General features: G+C 50.7%; 2 protein-coding genes across 5 annotated transcripts; both read left to right on the top strand.

Annotated features, from left to right (window-relative positions):
• The first annotated feature begins 1,670 nt into the window (after window positions 1-1,670).
• INHBC (inhibin subunit beta C) lies at window positions 1,671-13,778 on the top strand. The gene is made up of 2 exons (XM_055328890.1): window positions 1,671-2,198; window positions 10,938-13,778. Exons 1-2 carry the CDS (start codon window positions 1,886-1,888, stop codon window positions 11,678-11,680), a joined length of 1,056 nt encoding a protein of 351 aa, XP_055184865.1. The 5' UTR covers window positions 1,671-1,885; the 3' UTR covers window positions 11,681-13,778.
• Window positions 13,779-14,112: 334 nt separating this feature from the next.
• On the top strand, window positions 14,113-18,806 carry INHBE (inhibin subunit beta E). 4 transcript variants are annotated; one of them, XM_055328641.1, is made up of 4 exons: window positions 14,113-14,287; window positions 14,953-15,182; window positions 16,397-16,487; window positions 16,651-18,806. In XM_055328641.1, the coding sequence occupies exons 2-4, from the start codon at window positions 15,029-15,031 to the stop codon at window positions 17,465-17,467; spliced, it is 1,062 nt and encodes a 353-aa protein (XP_055184616.1). In that variant the 5' UTR covers window positions 14,113-14,287; window positions 14,953-15,028; the 3' UTR covers window positions 17,468-18,806. The 4 variants fall into 4 exon arrangements, with proteins under 4 accessions (XP_055184616.1, XP_055184619.1, XP_055184618.1 ...); XM_055328644.1 differs by lacking the exon at window positions 14,953-15,182 and having other exon boundaries at window positions 16,604-18,806; XM_055328643.1 differs by lacking the exon at window positions 14,113-14,287 and having other exon boundaries at window positions 15,040-15,182; window positions 16,604-18,806.
• Window positions 18,807-19,636: the final 830 nt, after the last annotated feature.

A 19,636-nucleotide genomic window follows, 5' to 3' on the forward strand; every position in this document is an offset into this window, starting at 1 on the left:
CATGGAGCCTGCTTCTCCCCTTGCCTGTGTGTGTGTGTGTGTGTGTGTGTGTGTGTGTGTGTCTGTGTCTCTCATGAATAAGTAAATAAAATCTTTAAAAAAATAAAAATATAAAATAAACACTGATAGATCAGGCCCTGTGTGTGATGCTGGGAATACAAGGAAAGCAACAGACTGGCCAAGTGCGCTGCAGACCAAGATTGGGGGCATGGCATCTAAGAAAGAAGAGCTGAGAACCGCGGATATTGGCAGAATTTCTTCAGCACATCTAGAGGTGCGGGTACTCGGGCCCACAAAAAAACCTGCATAGCAGAAATAATAAAACTTTTGTTAAGCACTTGCTGTGTGTCAGCCACTGTATTTTTGCTTTACAAAATTATTTAAATCTCAAAACTCTGAGATATTACAGATCTACAATTCCCTATTCAGAGTCCATAGAGTCAGACATGTTTCAGAAATCAGAAAATTTCAGGTTTTAGGAAGGTAAAATGATACACATACTGTGTATTATAGAATACCCCCAGGGGTATCCCATAATCAAATAACTGATATTTCTGGAGTAAAAATGTACAAATAGTTTCAGTACAATTTTTTTTAACATTTTATCTATTTATTCACAAGAGACACACAGAGAGAGAGAGAGGCAGAGACACAGGCAGAGGAAGAAGCAGGCTCCATGCAGGGAGCCCGATGTGGGACTCGATCCCAGGTCTCCAGGATCACACCCTGGGCCAAAGGCAGGCTCCAAACCGCTGAGCCACCCAGGAACATCCTTCAGTACAATTTTTTAAATGATCATAGATAACCCTCCCTCTGTTCGGGTCACCATATGAGTTACAAAAAAACAATAGTGGATTATGAGGTTTTTTTGGATTTTGGAATCAAGGGTGATCATTTTTCCCATTTCTCCAATGAAGAAATGAAAGCAAGAGAGGTCAAGTAACTTGCCCAGAGTCACACAGCTAATAAAAGGAAGAGACAGAATTTTGACCGACATCATCTGGTTTAAACACCTATCCTCCTAATTCCACCCACCATTCCTGCCCAGTAAAACCCTGTGGTGGCAGAAACACTGGTCAGGACCTTTGGAGGACCAGGGATTCCGAGAAATGTCAAAATTTATTTTCCTAAATAGAAGAATCCTCAAAGGGTAAGCAAATCTAGCTTTCCCACCTTCAGACTTCCCCCTAAAGCTACAGAAGACCTGGCTGGAACACATCCCCTCCTTTCTCTTAATCTTCATGGCTAGTTTCGAGTCCAGTGGACAGGGGTAGAGGAGGGGATGGTGAACAAAGGAGTCTGCATTATGAGCCTCAGGGAGGGAGAAAGGGGGCAGAGGGGCTTTGAGAAGTACCAGGCAAAGGAAAGTGAAACTCCCAATTATCCGAATGGCAATGACATAGAGTGCCCTGTCGGGGACCCTCTGGCTTGAGAGGCACTCTTTAACACTCTGTCTTAAAACCTCTCGCCTCTTCCTCTTCCTCCAGGCTTCCCAGCAAGGCCTTTGAGCTGAAGGGGAATTTCATCTCTAACCTTTGTCCCCGGGCCTGGCAGCTTACGTGGGTAACCCACAGTCTCCCGACATTGGCCCTGGGACATTTCTTTCCCCAAACAAAACAACCTCCCCTCACATCCCCCACTCTGTCCGTTCACTGACTATGTGGGAGAGGCTTCTGCCAAGTTCTACCTGCAACTGGCTTCATCTCTCAAGTCAGATGTTTGGCTGCTCTGACCCCTGCAACAAGGAGTCATGCCAGCTGGACGCATTCTCCTTCCAGGGCCCCCGGCGGCCAGGCTGGAGCGGAGACCACAGCTGTTGAGATCCTGAGCCCCGGTTTTAGGGCCCTATCTCCACCCTGTCCCTAAAAGACGGCCTCCCTCGGCAATGATCTCCCCATTACTCCTGGCCTTCCTGTTCCTGGCGCCGGCTACGGTGGCCATTCCCAGGGCTGACAGTCAGTGTCTGGCATGTGGAGGACCCGCCGTGGACGTGGAGCGCCAGCGGGAGCTGCTGCTTGACCTGGCCAAGAGAAGCATCTTGGAGAAGCTGCGCCTCAGCCAGCGCCCAACACTGAGCAGGCCTGTGTCCAGAGCTGCTCTGAGGGCCGCCCTGCAGCGCCTCCACGGGCCCCCGCAGGGGATGCTTCCGGAGGCTGACGGAGAACAGGAATATGAGATCATCAGCTTTGCTGACACAGGTGGGTTTCTGTTCTGTAGATCTTCCCCCAAGGAAGGAAAAGTCTCCTCCCCAGCCTAACCCCTGCCTCCCTCCCCCAAACTCTCCCAACTCCTGCTTCCCATGGTCTATAATCTCCTAACCCTATGCTCCCACCCCACCCCCTGCTCTCTCTTAGTTAGACTTGACCAATGGGCAGCTGGGAAGTGGGTAGATTTCACTTCTTTTGAGACTGCCTGCCTGCATCTCCTCTGGCTCCCACAAACTTCCACAGGCTGTGGTGTGAGCTCATCCACTTCTTGGGCCTGCACCCAACTTCAGCTGGGAGCTAGGCAGTCTGTCCTTTCTCCGGCCCCTGTCTCCCCATCCCCCAGATGCCTCATCTGAGTGAAAAGGGAAAAAGTAAGACACCAGGACTACAATACTCCTCCAGCCTACCCTTGCTCCCTCATCTTAATACCTTCGGCCCTCACATCAGAACGGGGTCAAAGTGGGGAATAAAGGATAGAAGATAGAGAAGAAGGGAGAGTTAAGTCCAGAGAGAAAAGAGGAGTTGGAGAATTTACAGCGGGTAGCTGGAGAGAAGGTCAAGAATTTGGAGACAGGACCCTAGGAACAGAACACCAAGTGATCTCTTTGGCCTCTGAGCTTCTTGCGAGCTCCTCCGTGGGTCTAGAAGGTCCTTCCCATTCCTGACCCCTTTTTCCTGGTCAGCACCCACTCTCCTCTCTCTTCAAGACCTAGCACTCCTGGGACGCCTGGGTGGCTCAGCAGTTGAGCATCTGCCTTCAGCCCCAGGACATGATCCTGGAGTCCTGGGATCTGGTTCCACATCAGGTTCCCTGCAAGGAGCCTGCTTCTCCCTCTGCCTATGTCTTGGCCTCTCTCTCTCTGTCTCTCATGAATAAATAAATAAAATCTTAAAAAAAAAAAAAAAAAAGACCCAGCACTCCTGTCTTGAAAAAACCCACCCTGACCTGAGGGTGAGGGGCTCTCTCTCCAGTGGCTCCCCTGCCCCCTCGCCCTGAAACTAAACTCCATGAGAAATTGCCTCCCTCCAGGTTTCCTGGGAAGTCCATTTACCTATTAAATGTAGACCCCTTGAGGTCAGGAACTGTCATTTATTCCCCATGTTATCACCAGAAGCTAATAACTGACACCTACGTAACATCTCCGTTATCCTAAGCTTTTTACATACACAAACTCCTTGAGATCATCCTCACAACAACCCAGTGAGGCAAGTACTATTGTTATCCTAATTTTAAAACTACTGAAAACTGTGGGATGCCTGGGTGGCTAAGTCAGTAAAGCGGCCCACTCTTGATTTTGGCTCCAATTCAAGGCACCCCTGCCTATGATGAAAAACACAAACTTTGGAACCAGATAAGCCTGGGTTCAAATCCTTGCTCAGCTGCTAATTAATGTGTGACCTGGGTTGTTAACAGTTTTCTCATTTGTAAAATGGGGTTAATGAGAGGATAGTTGAGAGAATTAAATGAAGTAAAACAGGTAATGTTCTTAGAAGGTTAAGATGGGGGAGAGCAAGAAATCGAAGATTCCCTCCTTCCCATGAGGGGTGTAGTTGCTGCTGTTGGGAATAAATGAATTAGAAGGTAAGGAAGAATGAAATAATGCTAGAGGAGGGCACAGAGCTTGCTGGGTCAGGAGTTATTCGTTGGGTCCTAGTGAGTCAGGGAAGTCTTTCAGAAGATTGCAAATGGACTAGTATTGTAGAATATGTTTGACTTTAATGGTAGAAAATGGTAAACAACATTTTTTTAAAGATTTTATTTATTTATTCATGAGACACACACACACAGAGGCAGAGACACAGCCAGAGGCAGAAGCAGGCAGCTTCAGGGAGCACAACGTGGGACTTGATCCGGGGACTCGAGGATCCTCGAGGATCCTGCGACTCGAGGATCACACCCGGGCACAAAGGCAGGCGCTAAACCGCTGAGCCACCCAGGAACACCCCCTCCCCCCCCAACAACATTCTAAAAGAAAGAGAAATGTGCGGTAGAGTCTGAAAGAGCAAACTGAATTTGGAGTTGAAAAGTAGCTTGGAGGGGATCCCTGGGTGGCACAGCGGTTTGGCGCCTGCCTTTGGCCCAGGGCGCGATCCTGGCGACCCAGGATCGAATCCCACGTCGGGCTCCCGGTGCATGGAGCCTGCTTCTCCCTCTGCCTGTGTCTCTGCCTCTCTCTCTCTCTCTCTCTCTCTCTCTCTCTCTCTCTCTCTGTGACTATCATAAATTAAAAAAAATTAAAAAAAAAAGATTATAAAAAAAAAAAGAAAAGTAGCTTGGAGACCACCTGGATGGTTCAGTTGGTTAAGTGGCCACCTTCAGCTCAGGCTGTGATCCCAGGCCCTGGGATGGAGCCCCACATCAGGTTCCTTGCTCGGTGGGGAGCCTGTTTCTCCCCTCTCCCTCCCCCTGCTATGTTTTCTCGTGCTTTCTCTCTCTCAAATAAATAAATAAAACCTTAAAAGACAAAAACAAAAAAGAAGGAAAGAAAGAAAAGTAGCTTAGAATGGATGAGCACAAGGTGGACAGATGACCATGAACCATGGCTCCCTTGAACACCAAGATCCTGGTTGGGGTTTTGGTTTTTTGTTTTTTGTGTTTTTTTTTTTTTTTCCCACCTTTGTATCCCTGACACCAGTTCCTGGCCACATTGTGACAATAAAGATGGCTACCAGGTATTTAGTGTGCCTGTCTCATCTCAATGAATCCTCACAACTACCCAGGCTGTAAAGCAGAGTTTATTATTCCCATCTTATGAAAGCAGAAACTGACACTCAAAGAAGATCATTTACATGGTCAAGGTCATCCAGCTTGCAAGGGGCAGAATTCAAACACCGTTCTCTCTGACTTCAAAGTCTATATATTTTCCACATATTTGCTAATCAGTGAATGAGTACAACATTCACCCAGAGGGGGCCTGATCTGGGATGACATTTGGAAGTGAGAATGACTGATACCCAGATTCTACCTTTTGCATTTCGATATGTTAGCTTGGAGCTTTTATTCCAATTTAAGCTATCATCCACACAATAATGTGAAAGCAAGACCTGTATGCGTAGGAAGAGGGAGTGTGGGGCTCTGCGGAAACTGGGGTAGGGGCCCTCAGTGATGTCCTGGAACTGCTCATGCCAACAGAGGATGAACACCTCCCAAGTCTGCATCCAGTGATGTCACATTAATAGTTTGAAATTGGCCGTGGTGGGAGAATTTATACCACAGAAACTGGCAAACACTACAAATCGGGATTTATTTCCCTCTGGAATCCAGTTGTTAAACATTTACCAACATACATACTACTGCTTGTGACCTAAAAATGCAAGGTATCTGCCTCCCACACACCTAACATACATTGCTGACACAGGGACAGGATAACCATAATAGATACTCCTGTTCGATGAAGATGACAGGGGGGCTGGGGGACACAGTACAGTCATTGATCCATGAAAGTTCTGATATCCAGCCAGGCATATATCTCAGTCTACCCCAAATCCAGAATTCCTTCAGGGTTTAGTCCTGGTCCCTGGTAGGATTTTTCTCTCAGTGCTCTTCTTCTAGATCTACTGTCTCAGCTCTTGGCTCCACCCTCTGAGATGTCTTTCCTTTTAAATAGGAAATGACCTGTGTCTGTGGCTGAGCAGTTTTCTCAGCCTGCTTCCTGCCCAAAGAAGTTAGGGGCCCAGAGACCTCTTTTCATTTTGAATCATCTCTGTAGCTTTTAGTCCAAACTGGTGCTGCTTTCCCTACTAAAATCTTCTGTGAAGCCCTGTGGGCCTTCTAAATAATAAATTATAGTCTGCTCAATTAGACAAAAAGGCAGTCAACTTATTCAAGACAGACCCCTCTTTAGGTTGGTTACAAGTCAGGGTGTTGTGAGTCGATACACTTTAAGATTCTTAGAAGCCCTATTATCTAGTTAAGAGGATCTACAGAACATCATCTTAAATTTTTAAGATTTAACAGAGGCGTTAGATCTTTTTGTAAAGATTTTATTTATTTATGTATTTATTTATTTATTCATTCATTCATTCATGAGAGACACAGAGACAGGCAGAGACACAGGCAGAGGGAGAAGCAGGCTCCCTGCAGGGAGCCTGATGCGGAACTCCATCCCAGGACCCCAGGATCACAACCTGAGCCAAAGGCTGATACTCAACCACTGAGCCTCCCAGGTGTCCCAACAGAGGTGTTAAATCTTAACAAAGGGTCTTACAATTGACCCTTTATTAAATGTTTTGATCTTCGCTCTGAGACCATATTTTACTGGCAATGCCCTGGATGTGATTTTGCCCTGAGACTATTTCTCACCTTAAGAATCTTTTGCCAGACACATAGGTGAGGAATGAAAAAAATATCTTATTGTTCAATCTAGCAAGTCCTGTTGGAAATATTTTCTCTAAATTCTGCTTGAAAATTGAACAGTTTCTTTTTTAGTTCATCTCACGCCTGAAATGCCTTATCATAGGCAGCTAAAATAAGCCAATTGGCACTTTCAACATTCTCCCTGGAAATATCTTTAGCTAAATTCACAACTTTGTTAGATACCATTTCTAGCTTCCAAGTTGCTGCAGATGATAGCCAATACATAACACAGGTTCCCCTTTCTCCAGCTTCTGATAGCAATTTCCTCACTGTTCTCCCTACCTTCACTAACAGTCTCCTCACCATCCTTTCAACCTCTCTGCCTGCCACCCAGTCCCAAAGTCAAAGCAACATATTTTACGTCTTTGTTATGGAGTACCCTACCTCTGTTACTAATTTCTGTTTCAGTTACCAGTTAATATAAGTAACCAGTGCAAAGACAGAGGCTTAAAACAAGAAATTAGGTATTTCTGATGATTTTTGTGCTTTGGGCTTATCTGGACAGTTCTTCATCTCCATCTGAGGAGTAGCTGAAGTCACTGAAATAACTACATTCAGTCAGGAGTTTAGATGGTGCTAGAACATCTGAGATGGTCTCTGATCCTCAAAGTGTCTCTCCACATGGCTTCTCATCATTCAAGAGTCTAGCCCCAATATCTTTAAAGCATGGTAGCTAGCTTCCAAAAGGGCAAAGCATCATTGTGTAAATACTTATCAGGTTTCTGCTTGCACTGTGCTTGCCTGTCTCATTGGCCAAATCAAGTCACACAGCCATGCCCAGATTAAAAACAAAAACAAAAACAAAAGAAACAAAAAATAAACAAGAAGTCTACAGAGAGTAATAGTAGCTACAATGACAGTTAAGCAGGATGGTGTATTAGAGAGACAGAGATAGAGTTGAAGGCTGCTTTAGATAGGTTAGTCAGAGAAGCCTCTACGAGCAAGGGACATTTGAGCTGAGTGCCAAAAAGAAGCCAGTCAATCAAAAATCTTGGAAAGAGGGATCCCTGGGTGGCGCAGCGGTTTGGCGCTTGCCTTTGGCCCAGGGCGCGATCCTGGAGACCCGGAATCGAATCCCACGTCAGGCTCCCGGTGCATGGAGTCTGCTTCTCCCTCTGCCTGTGTCTCTGCCTCTCTCTCTCTCTCACTGTGTGACTATCATAAATAAATAAAAATTAAAAAAAAAAAAAAAAATCTTGGAAAGACATTTCAGATTGGGGGCGGGGGGGGTGTTCCCTGGGTGGCTCAGGGTTAACCATCTGCGTTCATCTTGGGTCATGATCCCAGGGTCCTAATCTTGGGGTCCTGGAATTGGGTCCCACATTGGGCTCTCCACTCAGTGGGGAGCCTGCTTCTCCCTCTCCCTCTGCTGCTCCTCCTGCTTGTGCTCTCTCTCTCTCTCAAGCAAATAAGATTTTTTTTAAGACTTTATTTATTTATTCATGAGAAACACACAGAGAGAGAGGCAGAGACACAGGCAGCCGGAGAAACGGGCTCCACGCAGGGAACCCAACGTGGGACTCGATCCTGGGTCTCCAGGATCACACCCTGGGCTGAAGGTGGTACTAAACCGCTGAGCCCCCTAGGGATCCCAAGATCTTTTTTTAAAAAAAAAAATTAAGACATTTCACACAAGGGGAAGAGCAAGTGCAAAGGCCATGAGGTGAGTCCATGTTTATTGAGTTCAAGGAGTAGAAAAGAGCCAGTATAGGTAGAACATAGCCATTAAATAGAATGCCTGATCATATGAGTTTTCTGTGTTAAGGGGTTTAGATTTGGGATCCCTGGGTGGCTCAGCGGTTTAGTGCCACCTTCAGCCCAGAGCGTGATCCTGGAGACCCAGGATCGAGTCCTTCATTGGGCTCCCTGCATGGAGCCTGCTTCTCCCTTTGCCTGTGTCTCTGTCTCTCTCTCTCCTCTCTGTGTATTCTCATGAATAAACAAATAAAATCTTTTTTTAAAAGGGGGGAGGTAAAAAAAAGGGGGGGAGGTTAGATTTTATTCAAATAGTGATGGGAAGCCTCCAAGGGGTCTTAGGCTGAAGAGATTAAGCTGATCAAATTTATTTAATAAAATGCGTTCTGGCTGATATATAGAGAATGGTTTGGGGGACAGCAGTGGACCACTTTGGAAGCTATTGCTATAATTCAAGAAAAAGTTGACTGTGGGTTAATATATAGTAGAGTAGGTAGGGATTAGTGAAATTATTTCATGAATTGGAGGTAGAGTGGGCAGATCTTGCAGATAGCTTATTTTTTATTTTGTTTTTAAAATTTTTTGGCAAAGATTTTATTTGTTCATGAGAGACACACAGAGAGAGAGGCAGAGACACAGGCAGAGTGAGAAGCAGGCTCCATGCAGGGGGCACGACGTAGGACTCGATCCCAGGACACCGGGATCATGACCTGAGGCGAAGGCTGACACCCAACTGCTGAGCCACCCAGGAGTCCCTATTTATTATTTTTTTAAAGATTTTATTCATTTACTTTGAGAGACAGAGAGAGCATGCACAAGTGGGATGGAGGGGCAGAGGCAGAGAGAAAGGAAGAATCTCAAGCAGACCCCATGCCGAGTGCAGAGCCGGGTGCAGGGCTTGATCTCACAACCCTGAAGTCATAACCTGAGCTGAAATCAAGAGTTGATGCTTAACTGACTGAGCCACCCAGGCACCCCAGATCTTGCAGATAATTTTAAAGTAGGGAATGAGAGCAATAAGATTTTGCCTTAAGCAATGCATGTATAGGGAATTAGGTCAGAAAAGGAATAGGTTTGGGCTGGGGGGATAAATCTTGAGTTTATCTTTGAAGGTGAAAAGTTTGAAATATCACTGGATATCCAAATAGAATATCAGATCAGCAGCAGGATATACAAGCCTGAAAATCAGGGAAAGTCAGGGCCAAGGATATATATTTGGGAGTCATCAGCATACAGATGGAATAGAAAGCTATGGGAATTGATGAGATGCTTCTCAAAAAGAATATAGATAGAGAAAAGAAGGGAGTTCAGGACCATCAACAACTAGAGGTCAGGCAGAGGAAGAAGAGCTGTCAGCAACAGACCAAGATAGAGTGGCCAGAGTCACAAAAGCCAAGAGAAGGAAATATTTCAAGAAGGAGGGAATGATTAAGTGTGTCAAACACTTTAAAGAAAAAAAAAGTGTGCCAAACACTGCTTAAAGGTCAAGTAAGATGAATATAAAGAGGTGAAACCATTGGATTGGGCAATATGGAAAGTGTCGGTGATCCTGACAAGAGCAGTTTCAGTGGAGTGGAGGGAATAGAAAACCAATTAAAGTGTTTCAGTAGGGCAGGTGAGGGATGAAGAGAGAAGACTGGACAAGAATAATAGTGATAAGGAGAAATACATAGAATCACTGTGCTGAGGGACTGGATATGGGGATAGAGGGGTGCTCACAGAGGGGGGTTTCTGGAGATGATAAAGAGGGTAGTGGTGTCTCCAACTCGAAGAACAGAAAGAGGGTATATAAGAAGGAAAAGAGTGACTTCCATTTGGGGAAAAATGATTATTTTAAAGATTTTATTTATATATTCATGAGAGACACAGAGAGAGGCAGAGACATAGACAGAGGGCGAAGTAGGCTCCACGCAAGAAGCCCAATACGGGACTTGATCCCGGACCAGGATCACGCCCTGAACCAAAGACAGATGCTCAACCACTGAGCCATCCAGGGGTCCCCAAAATTTGATTTTAATGTACTGGCAGGACAGTCATGTGGCAAAATTAAGCAGTTAGAAATTTATTTTATTTTTTAAAACTTTTTTAAAAAAATATTTATTCATGAGAGACACAGAGAGAGAGGCAGAGACACAGGCAGAGGGAGAAGCAGGCTCCATGCAGGGAGCCTGATGTGGGACTCGATCCCGGGACTCCAGGATCACACCCTGAGCCAAAGGCAGACGCACAGCCACTGAGCCACCCAAGTGCCCCAAGCAGTTAGAAATTTAGACCTAAAGTTTGTTGATTCCCAAATCTATACGTCGAGTCCAGAGGTCCAAAATCAGTCTGAACTAGACATCCAGATTTGGGAATCACCACATAAAAACTGTGTTGGCTGAGCATGAGTGTGGATAAGAACTCCCTTGAGTAGAGAGTAAAAGGAAATGAAGGTCAAAGACAAATTTTGGAGGACTCTTGCATTGAACAATGGCCAGAGAAAGAAAAGCCAGCAAACAAAATCAAAGAATCATAAGAGTTGTGTCATAGAAGCCAAGAAAGAAAAGATTTTCAAGAAAGAAAGGGTGGTCAACTATGCCGAATGCTGCAGAGAGTTCAAGTATACTTGAGAATTAAGAGGTAGCTGGTAAAATTGACACTCGGAAGGCCACAGTGACTGGGGCTTCTTGTGTCCACAGGGCTCTCCGACATCAACCAGACTCGTCTTGATTTCCACTTCTCTGATAGAACTGCTAGTGGCATGGAGATCCAGCAGGCCAGCCTCATGTTCTTTGTACAGATCCCTCCCAATACCACCCAGACTTTGAAGCTGAAGATCCTTGTGCTAAGCTCACGTGACACCAACCTCACCTCGGCCACTCAGCACCTGCTGGACGTGGATGCCAGTGGCTGGCACCAGCTCTTCCTGGGGCCTGAAGCTCAGGCTGCCTGCAACCAAGGGCACCTGACCCTGGAGCTGGTACCTGAAGGCCAAGGAGCCTGGAGCTCAGTCATACTGGGTGGGGCTGCCCATAGGCCTTTTGTGTCAGCCAAGGTGAAAGCTGGTGGTAAGCACCGGGTTCACCGGCGAGGCATCAACTGCCAGGGTGGATCCCGGATGTGTTGTCGCCAAGAGTTCTTCGTGGACTTTCGTGACATTGGCTGGCATGACTGGATCATCCAGCCTGAGGGCTATGCAATGAACTTCTGCACAGGGCAGTGCCCACTGCATGTGGCAGGCATGCCTGGCATTGCTGCCTCCTTTCACACTGCGGTGCTCAACCTTCTCAAGGCCAACACAGCTGCCGGTACCGCCGGAGGGGGCTCATGCTGTGTGCCCACAGCCCGGCGCCCCCTATCTCTGCTCTACTACGACAGGGACAGCAACGTTGTCAAGACTGACATACCTGACATGGTGGTAGAGGCCTGTGGGTGTAGTTAGTTCCTGTGCCGACAGGCAGCCCAAGTGGGGTAACCGAACATGCCCTCATAGAGGCACTCTTTCTTGAGAGGTGGGAATGACACCCCATTACTGCCTCTGTCCCGAAGGAGGGCTCCCTCTTCCTGAGCAACCTATGGAAATGATCCCAGCTATGACTTGAGGAGATCTTCGTCTAAGGACAGTCACCGTCCCATCTTCATAACCACCAGTCTCCTAGGATGTAGTCTATCTGGCAAGCCTCTCGGGCTCCACTGCCACCCCGGGGACTCTAATCCACCTGCGACGGTGAGCAGTGCTGTCTAGTTCCCAGGGTGAGCAGTGCTGTCTAGTTCCCAGGCACAGACACCCAAAGCCCACTCTTAGTCCATCCCATAATCCACTACCCTTCTCTGCTCTTCCAACTTGATAGCCATCACTCTAGGATGAGCTGACCAGCCCCTTGCCCTGATTTTCTGGATTACCAGAGAGCTCTTTCCCCGGATTCACTGAAGATTAGATCACCGCTGTCCACAGCTACACTTCTCTGTATCTCAAGCCCCTTTCTTATTTGCCCTGGTGGGCTGCGAAGGCTCTCTTGGCATACCCTCATCCATTCTTTGTCCTTCTCTGCCCTACTCAATACCCTTAAGGGCTGACTCACCTGAACTCCTTTGGCCTCTGGCTTCCTGATGAATTTGTCCCCTTACAGGTAGACACAGGCAGGAGGTCAAAGGATAAGAGGAGACGGAGGACAAGATATTTCTTATTCCTGTTCCCTCTGCCTCCGTGCCATGTATCTGTGTGACAGAAGCTGTGGTCTGTCCCTCCAGCTCCTATCTGGCCGCCCTGACCCCATTTCTACCTACATTCCAATATCTTCCGCACTAGGGGCCTGTAAGGGCTTTCCACTCTTGCTAGTCCTTGGGTGCTTCAACGCCCCTCCCTGGTTCCCTTAAGCCTGCCTACACCTGTATAAATAAGTTCTTCATTAAGGCTTGTTAGTGATGCAAACACAGACAACTGAATGTGTCTTTTGTCTCTTGCCAGGACCCTGGCCTATACCAAGGGTGACCCAGAGTCTACCTGCCTTGCCCACTTCTGCTCTCTCTCCCACAGGCTCCTCAGGGCCGAGCTATTGTGTCCATCCCACACTTCATGCCCCTTCCTTTCCTAGCATGCCTCCTCTTCTTCCTTAGGTCTCCTCCGCCCTCCCAGAGCCATCTTTGCTGGTCTCAGAGCTGATAGAGGCTTAGGTTGTATTTGCTCTTCTCTTCCCTCCATGCTCACTCCAAGAGATGAGACAGATCACTGCTCCATCAGCAAGTAGGCTGACGATCCGTGAGCACACATGGGGGGGGGTGGGGGCAGAGGCATGGCTCAGAGCTGGCTCCCTCCTCTCACTGACCCCCAGGACTCCATCCAGGAGACCTTCCTGGAAGCTGGAACTGGCCTAGGGCCACTTGCATGGGACCAGGAGAAGAAAAGGAAGGCATGGAATGAGAAGGGAAGGTATTTGCTCTGAGACTGGGTCCTCTCTAGACCTTTGCCCTTCTTTCCCCATCATCCCCTCCCTTTGGTTGGACAGCCCTGAACCATGGGATCAATATTGTCTGCAGCCCAAGGCCGAGTTTGCGCAAAACCCAGGTGTCCTTTGGGTAACGTGATGTCTGTGTTTGCTCAGCTTATGACCCCCCCTCCAGAGCCTGAGGTCCCTGAAGAGGAACCCTAGAGGAGAAAGTCTAAAAGGGATCTCCTCAGGAGACCTGCAGATCTAAGCTGTGGGGCTTCCTAAGCAACCCACAGAAGCCATGCCATTTTTGCCTTGAGGAGATCCTCATCTAAGGGGAACATCTAAGGAAGTCTTCTGTGCCTCTTCCTCCCCCTTCCACGGCCGCCCCACAAGCCACCCCTCCCCTAGATCTAAGCTCTCTCCCTTCGGCTACAGCCTTAGTTCCCAGGGCCAAGAGTAAGGCGAGGTAAAGTACAGCAGTCACTTTGGGGGCAAAATTGTAAGGGACTGCCAAGAAATTCATCGATTGAGATCAATAATCAATGCAATATTTTTAAGACAGCAAGATGAATGCCGAAAAACCCTTGATGAACAAAATCACAAATTTTAAAATAAATAGTGAATCGGTATTACTCCCTCTCTTTTTGGCTCTGCCTTCTGTTAAAATGGGAAAGAGTGGGTCTGTCTTCTTCCAAACCTTTGCTCCCAGAGCCTCTTGGCCCCTAACCCTAGACTGTCAGGCTTTTCTCATTTGGGCAAGATAATCACTAGGGCTTCTTCTCCTTTCTTACCCGCCCCCAAGCCTGTCCCTCCCCCCCCCCCCAGCACCCAACCAGGTTGGTGGTAGGGCGGGCCTGTGAGGCAGATGGCTGGGGTATTTATAACCTGGGAGCACTTCTTGGGGAAAGTGACTAAGATGGTAAGAGCATATTTATAGCTGGGTTCTGACGTAAGTGTCAGTGGGGAGGTAGGGCCAGGCCAGGCCAGGCACAGCAGCAAGAGGGTAGGAAGAGCTGAAAATTGGGGGCACCTGATAGAGGGTAGGGGAGAAGTGGGGTCAGCAACTCTTGCAGCCACTTTGTGCAGCTTCCCTTGACTCTTGTGTCCGGCGCCAACAGGTAGGCCCTCTGAGACTCCACCATGGGCAGAAACTTCTTTGCGTTCGTTCGATGTCCCAGACTCCAGGGGTAGAGGGCGGTCACTCACCAGCCTCCACCAACAGAGAGGTGGCGGAGAGCTGGGGGAGAGAACTGGGCAGAGGGGCTTGAATGTCCCCCCCCCCGCCCCGGGGGAGAAATGTAGGGAGAACAGGAGGGTCTAAAACCTCCTTGTCCCCCACCCCCCGCCCCCACCGACACCACACCGTTTCTGGGAAGGGCCTGGCACCCATCACCAAGCTCCACTGCCACGTGTCAAAGTGACGAGGTCTGAAACCAAAGGTAGCAGCGGCGTGGGGCGCGACGACGGCTCTGCGCCCCGGTGCTGGCGGAGGGGGCGCACGGGGACTAGTGTCTGCTCCGCTGGGAGAGGCTGGGCCTGGGGACCGAGAGGCTGGCCGGCTGCGTCTCGGCTCCCGGCAGCCCGGCGGCGGCGCCCAGCGGCCCGACACCGCCACGTGGCGGACACCAGCGGTACTGAGGCCCCGCCCCGGGGCGCGCCCTTCCCGTCCCGCTCCCAGGTGCCCCATCTGCTGGGCTCTCGACAGCCCCCACTGGGCTAAGGGGGGGGGGGGGAATAAAATGCAGTAGGGGCACAGTTCCAAATCACACGCCCTTCCTTCTAGCTTCTTGAAGAAACCCGGGGCATCCGGAGAGAGGCTAGCATGAAGTCTACCGTCGGAAGTGCGAGGAGGAGGGACCATGGCCCTCCCGTTAGCCAGTGAGGAGTGTAAAGAGGGCCAGATGGGAACTAAGGTCGCCCGCACTCGCGCTTGCTCTTCAAAGTTCTTAAACCTCCCATTTCCTGCCCCCTCTCACAGAGGCCTCGCACCACTTCCAGGATGCCCCGATTTAGGTAACTCCCACAGTCCCCTTACCTTAAAGAGACCCAGCCCAAGTCCCATGCCCTACTGCCAGCCTTGATGGACTCTGCCCTGCTGTCAGATTGCATCACCACCACCCCTACCTCTTTGGGTTTCCCCAGACATGCATGTAACATGCACCCCACCCCCCCCACCATGCTCCAGCCCTCCTCCACGTTGTGCTCCAGTCCAACTGGACTCTGGGCAGCCAGCACAGGCAGGGTCAGGAGGTGATTTCCGTGCCCCCTGGCACTGCCACCTTGGCCTGGGCAGGAGGACTCCGTTCCTCTCCCCCATGTCCTAGCCCTATTGCTAGGAATAGAGAGACCAGAGTTCTGCTTCCAGCCCAGAGACCCTGGGGAGATAACCAGTGGAACTCACAGCTGCCTCAGGAGCTGCTGCAGCAGAAATGGCTGCTTAAGTTAGGACTAGAGGTATGGGGGGAGATCGCCCTCCCCACCTTGCTCCTATGCGTCCCTCCCCCGAGCCCCAGACCTTGGGGACTGAGAATGTGAAATCATTCTCTTTCTTGCATCATGTGTGTCCACACTGTCCCCCCACCCCCATACCCCTACCTCAAACTCAGTGACCAGGGCCAGATGGTGAAACCTGAGGTGGGGGGGGCTCCACCCCCTGCAGGGACCTGATGGGCAGCACAGGTGGCCAATCCTGGGGCTCAGAGGGTAGGTCTGCTGGCTGACCACTAAGTGAGGGTGCCCCAGCTTGCGGCTCTAAAGAGGCCCCACTCAGGAGCCAGCCATGAGCTGTGAGGGCCAAACTAGCAGATGCGCTATACGCAGCCACCCATAGGACCATCCACATGCAGCCTCCCTGAGTCCCAGGCACTAGAAGACAGGTGGCTCTACCCTTGGCCAAGGGCAGGTGTGGCACTGCTGTCTGCTGCCGCTGTGCCCTCATTGGCTTCCACGCAATCATATCAACAGAAGGAGCAACTGCCATCCGAGGCTCCTGACCCAACCCAGGGCCACTCTCCAGGAGCATGGGGCTCCCTGATGTCCTGCCCCAGCTGGTGCTGCTCTGGGCACTGGTGTGGGCACAGGGGGCAGGGTCTGGATGTCCCAGCTGCGGAGGCCCCATGCTGGCACCCCAAGCAGAACGAGCTCTGGTCCTGGAGCTAGCCAAGCAGCAGATCCTGGAGGGGCTGCACCTGACCAGTCGTCCCAGGATAACTCACCCTCCTCCCCAGGCAGCGCTGGCCAGAGCCCTCCGCAGACTACAGCCCCGAAGCGTGCCTACAGCAGATGGAGACGAGGTCATCAGCTTTGCAACGGTGGCAGGTGGGTAAGGGAGAGGCGGGCGAGGGAGGCCTCCCCGACAGGAAAGGCAGGCGAGCAGGGTGTGGGAGGAGGAGAAGTTGGGGCAGGGACCGGCTGAGCAGGGCGGGGGACACCAGGCGTCCCCGATTCTTGCAGATGAGCGAGCGGTGGGCTGGGCCTGCAGGGCCTGGAGCAGCGCCGCGCGGCTCACGTGCCTGCCCCTTGCCATCTCCTGGGCAGACTCCACCTCGGCCTGCAGCTCTGTGCTCACCTTCGACCTGTCCACGGCTCAGCCCCACCAGCTGTCCCGGGCTCGCCTCTGGCTGCACGCGCGGCCCCCGCCGCCCGGCTCGCTGTACCTGAGGGTCTTCGGGCGGCACCCGGGCGGCGGGCAGCGGGGGGCGCGCACCCTCCTGGCCGAGCAGCACCTGGCGGCCGCGGGCTGGCACGCCCTCGCTCTGCCCTCTGGTGGCCTGAGGGCTGAGGAGTCCGCCGTCCTGCAACTCCAGCTGAAGTGCAGGCTTCTGCCAGGCAACCGCACCTCTGCCCAGCAGCCGCAGCGGCGGCGGCTCCTGGACACGGCCGGGGACCGGCGGCCCTTCCTGCAGCTCCAGATCTGGCCCAGGGAGCCCGGAGCGGGCCGGGCCAGGAGGAGGACCCCCACCTGTGAGCCCGAGACCCCCTTGTGCTGCAGGCGAGACCACTATGTCGACTTCCAGGAGCTGGGATGGCGGGACTGGATCCTGCAGCCCGAGGGGTACCAGCTAAACTACTGCAGTGGACAGTGCCCCCCGCACCTGGCCGGCAGCCCCGGCATCGCCGCCTCCTTCCATTCGGCCGTCTTCAGCCTCCTCAAGGCCAACAACCCTTGGTCCTTGGGCACGTCCTGCTGTGTCCCTACGGCCCGGAGGCCTCTCTCTCTCCTCTACCTGGACCGCGATGGCAATGTGGTCAAGACAGATGTGCCAGACATGGTGGTGGAGGCCTGTGGCTGCAGCTAGCACGAGGACCTGGGCGTTTGGAGTGAAGAGATCAGTTGGGGGTTCCCAGGCAAAGGGCATCTGTGGCGGGCCACATTGCATTCCTGACCCACACCCCTACCCAACGGCGGGGTGGCAGTGTGACCTGGGTGACCCAAATGGGCACTTGTTCATCCAGAATCTTGCCTGTTCCAGGCTGCTGGCTGGTGTGTGGGGAGATGGGGAAAGTGTGTTCTCTGAAAGAGTCTGCCCAGGAAGCATGATTTCCTCCCCTAAGCCCTAAGGGAAGGTGGCAGAGGTGAGGGAGGGATGGAGGGAGGGCAGAAGGCAGAGAAAATTTACCTAGTCTCTCCCAAGAAGAGAAAGTCCTCGAGTGAGGGAAGCAGACCTCGGACAGGGGAACCAGGCTGGCCAAGGGCAGGAGCAGCGGAAGAGCTTTAAGGGAGGGCCAAGAAGGAGATGGTCAGGGGGCTAAGAGGAGGTGTCTGGGAGGGCCCCAGAAATGGGAGCCAGGAGAGAGAGGTGCTGAGCCTAAGAAGTTTCCTGGTTTTCCCCAGTGGGGGACAGGACCCACCGAGGAAACAAATGTTTATACTTACCCAATAAAAATGAGGGGAAAAATCAATCAACAAATTTGAGTCATAAAGAGGGGCTGTGGTGATGACCCAGGGGGGGTGGTTTTCAAGGTGAGGTCTGGGGACCCCTGGGAGGTCCCTGAGACCCTTTTCAGGAGTGTTTGCAAGTCAAAACTATTTTCATAATAATATTAAGATGCCTTTTTTATTTTCATTATCTCAAAAGTACACAGTGGAGTTTTCCAGAGGCTACGTGGCATGTGATTACATCATCTTTCTGACATCATTGTTAATAGGATGTGTGCTTGTGTATTCTTGTGTTACAAACTTTTTTCGGTTTTGATTTCTGATATAGTAAATTGATATGAACCACATAAACAAAAAATCAATAAATTTTAAGAGTGTAAAGGCAGGGTGCCTGGGCGGCTCAGTGGGTAGAGCAGATGACTCTTAACCTTAGGGTTGTGAGTCCAAGCCCCATGTTGGACAGGGAGGCTACTTAAAAAAAAAAAAAGGAGTGTAAAGGGGTCTAAAGTCAAAATTTTGGAGAATCACTAATCTGGAGACCTAGGTGAGGAGGAAAAAGCAGCGTGTTCTAAAAGAGCTTCTCTGTGGGCGCCCGGATGGCTCAGCGCCTGAGCATCTGCCTTGAGGTCAGGTCGTGATCCAAGAGGTCCCAGATCGAGTCCTGCACTGGGCTCCCGCATTGAGCCTGCTTCTCCCTCCACCTATGTCTCTGCCTCTGTGTGTGTGTGTGTGTGTGTGTGTGTGTGTGTGTGTCTCTCGTGAATAAATAAATAAAATCTTTTTTTTAATAAATAAAATCTTTTAAAAATTAAAAAAAAAGAGCTTCTCTGAAAGAAAGGGCAGACGGCTGAGGCAGGAGAATGTGTAGGGCTCCTTCTCCCGCTGACCGCTAGTCTTGCCTGACCTCTGGGTATATAACTGGTGTCTGGGCCAAAGTCATATGGGGGAGGGAGAGTGAAACAGGACTCTGTATCTGTTCCCCCACAATTACAACCTATATTTGCAGGGCCTCAGACCTCTTCCCACTTTCACCTTTTCCCCTTGACCCTCAGTCTTAATAGCTGACCTACTAACTCTCCAGGCCCAAGAAGGTGCTTCTTGGAAGCAGAGCTAGGATGTGGGAGGTCTATCTGAGGGGTGACAGGAAAGGAAGGGACTCCTTTTCCTCACCACGTTTTTTCCCCTTTCTCATAAAGAAAGGTCACAGAGACTAAAATAGCTGCCCCTTCCCCTGCATCCAGTCACTATGGCAACACAGATCCGAAGGGACAGGGCACTCCCCTCTCAGACGCTGCCGTTCCGCACTGGCAGCCTCTTCTAGGGTGCCCTTCTGTTTCTTTGGACTCGTACACCCCTCCCTGGGCTCCTAACTGGGGTTTGGTGGGGGGACCTGGGAAGCCTCCTACTCCTGCAGCTCCCCCAGTCTTCTCCACCTGCAGCCTGCGGGAGTGTGCCATGTGCCAGAGAGGCCAGCAGAGGGAGCAGACAGCCTGGAAGAGCGGAGAGCGGGCGGCCTCGAGGTGCGGAGGTGCCCGCAGTCTCCAGAATTTAGAGACGCAGGACACGGGGCGGGGCGGGGGGGGGGGGT

Source organism: Nyctereutes procyonoides, unplaced genomic scaffold (genome assembly GCF_905146905.1).
Source record: "Nyctereutes procyonoides isolate TBG_1078 unplaced genomic scaffold, NYPRO_anot_genome, whole genome shotgun sequence".
Classification (NCBI taxonomy): Eukaryota; Metazoa; Chordata; class Mammalia; order Carnivora; family Canidae; genus Nyctereutes; species Nyctereutes procyonoides.

What these genes read in the sequence shown, in the direction of transcription:
- INHBC (XM_055328890.1), top strand. Translation starts at nt 1,886, where the DNA reads ATGATCTCCCCATTACTCCTGGCCTTCCTGTTCCTGGCGCCGGCTACG. An exon ending in CATCAGCTTTGCTGACACAG is followed by an intron (nt 2,199 to 10,937) that starts GTGGGTTTCTGT and finishes TTGTGTCCACAG; the next exon opens with GGCTCTCCGACATCAACCAG.
- INHBE (XM_055328641.1), top strand. Translation starts at nt 15,029, where the DNA reads ATGGCCCTCCCGTTAGCCAGTGAGGAGTGTAAAGAGGGCCAGATGGGA. An exon ending in TCCAGGATGCCCCGATTTAG is followed by an intron (nt 15,183 to 16,396) that starts GTAACTCCCACA and finishes CCTCCTCCCCAG; the next exon opens with GCAGCGCTGGCCAGAGCCCT. An exon ending in CAGCTTTGCAACGGTGGCAG is followed by an intron (nt 16,488 to 16,650) that starts GTGGGTAAGGGA and finishes CTGGGCCTGCAG; the next exon opens with GGCCTGGAGCAGCGCCGCGC.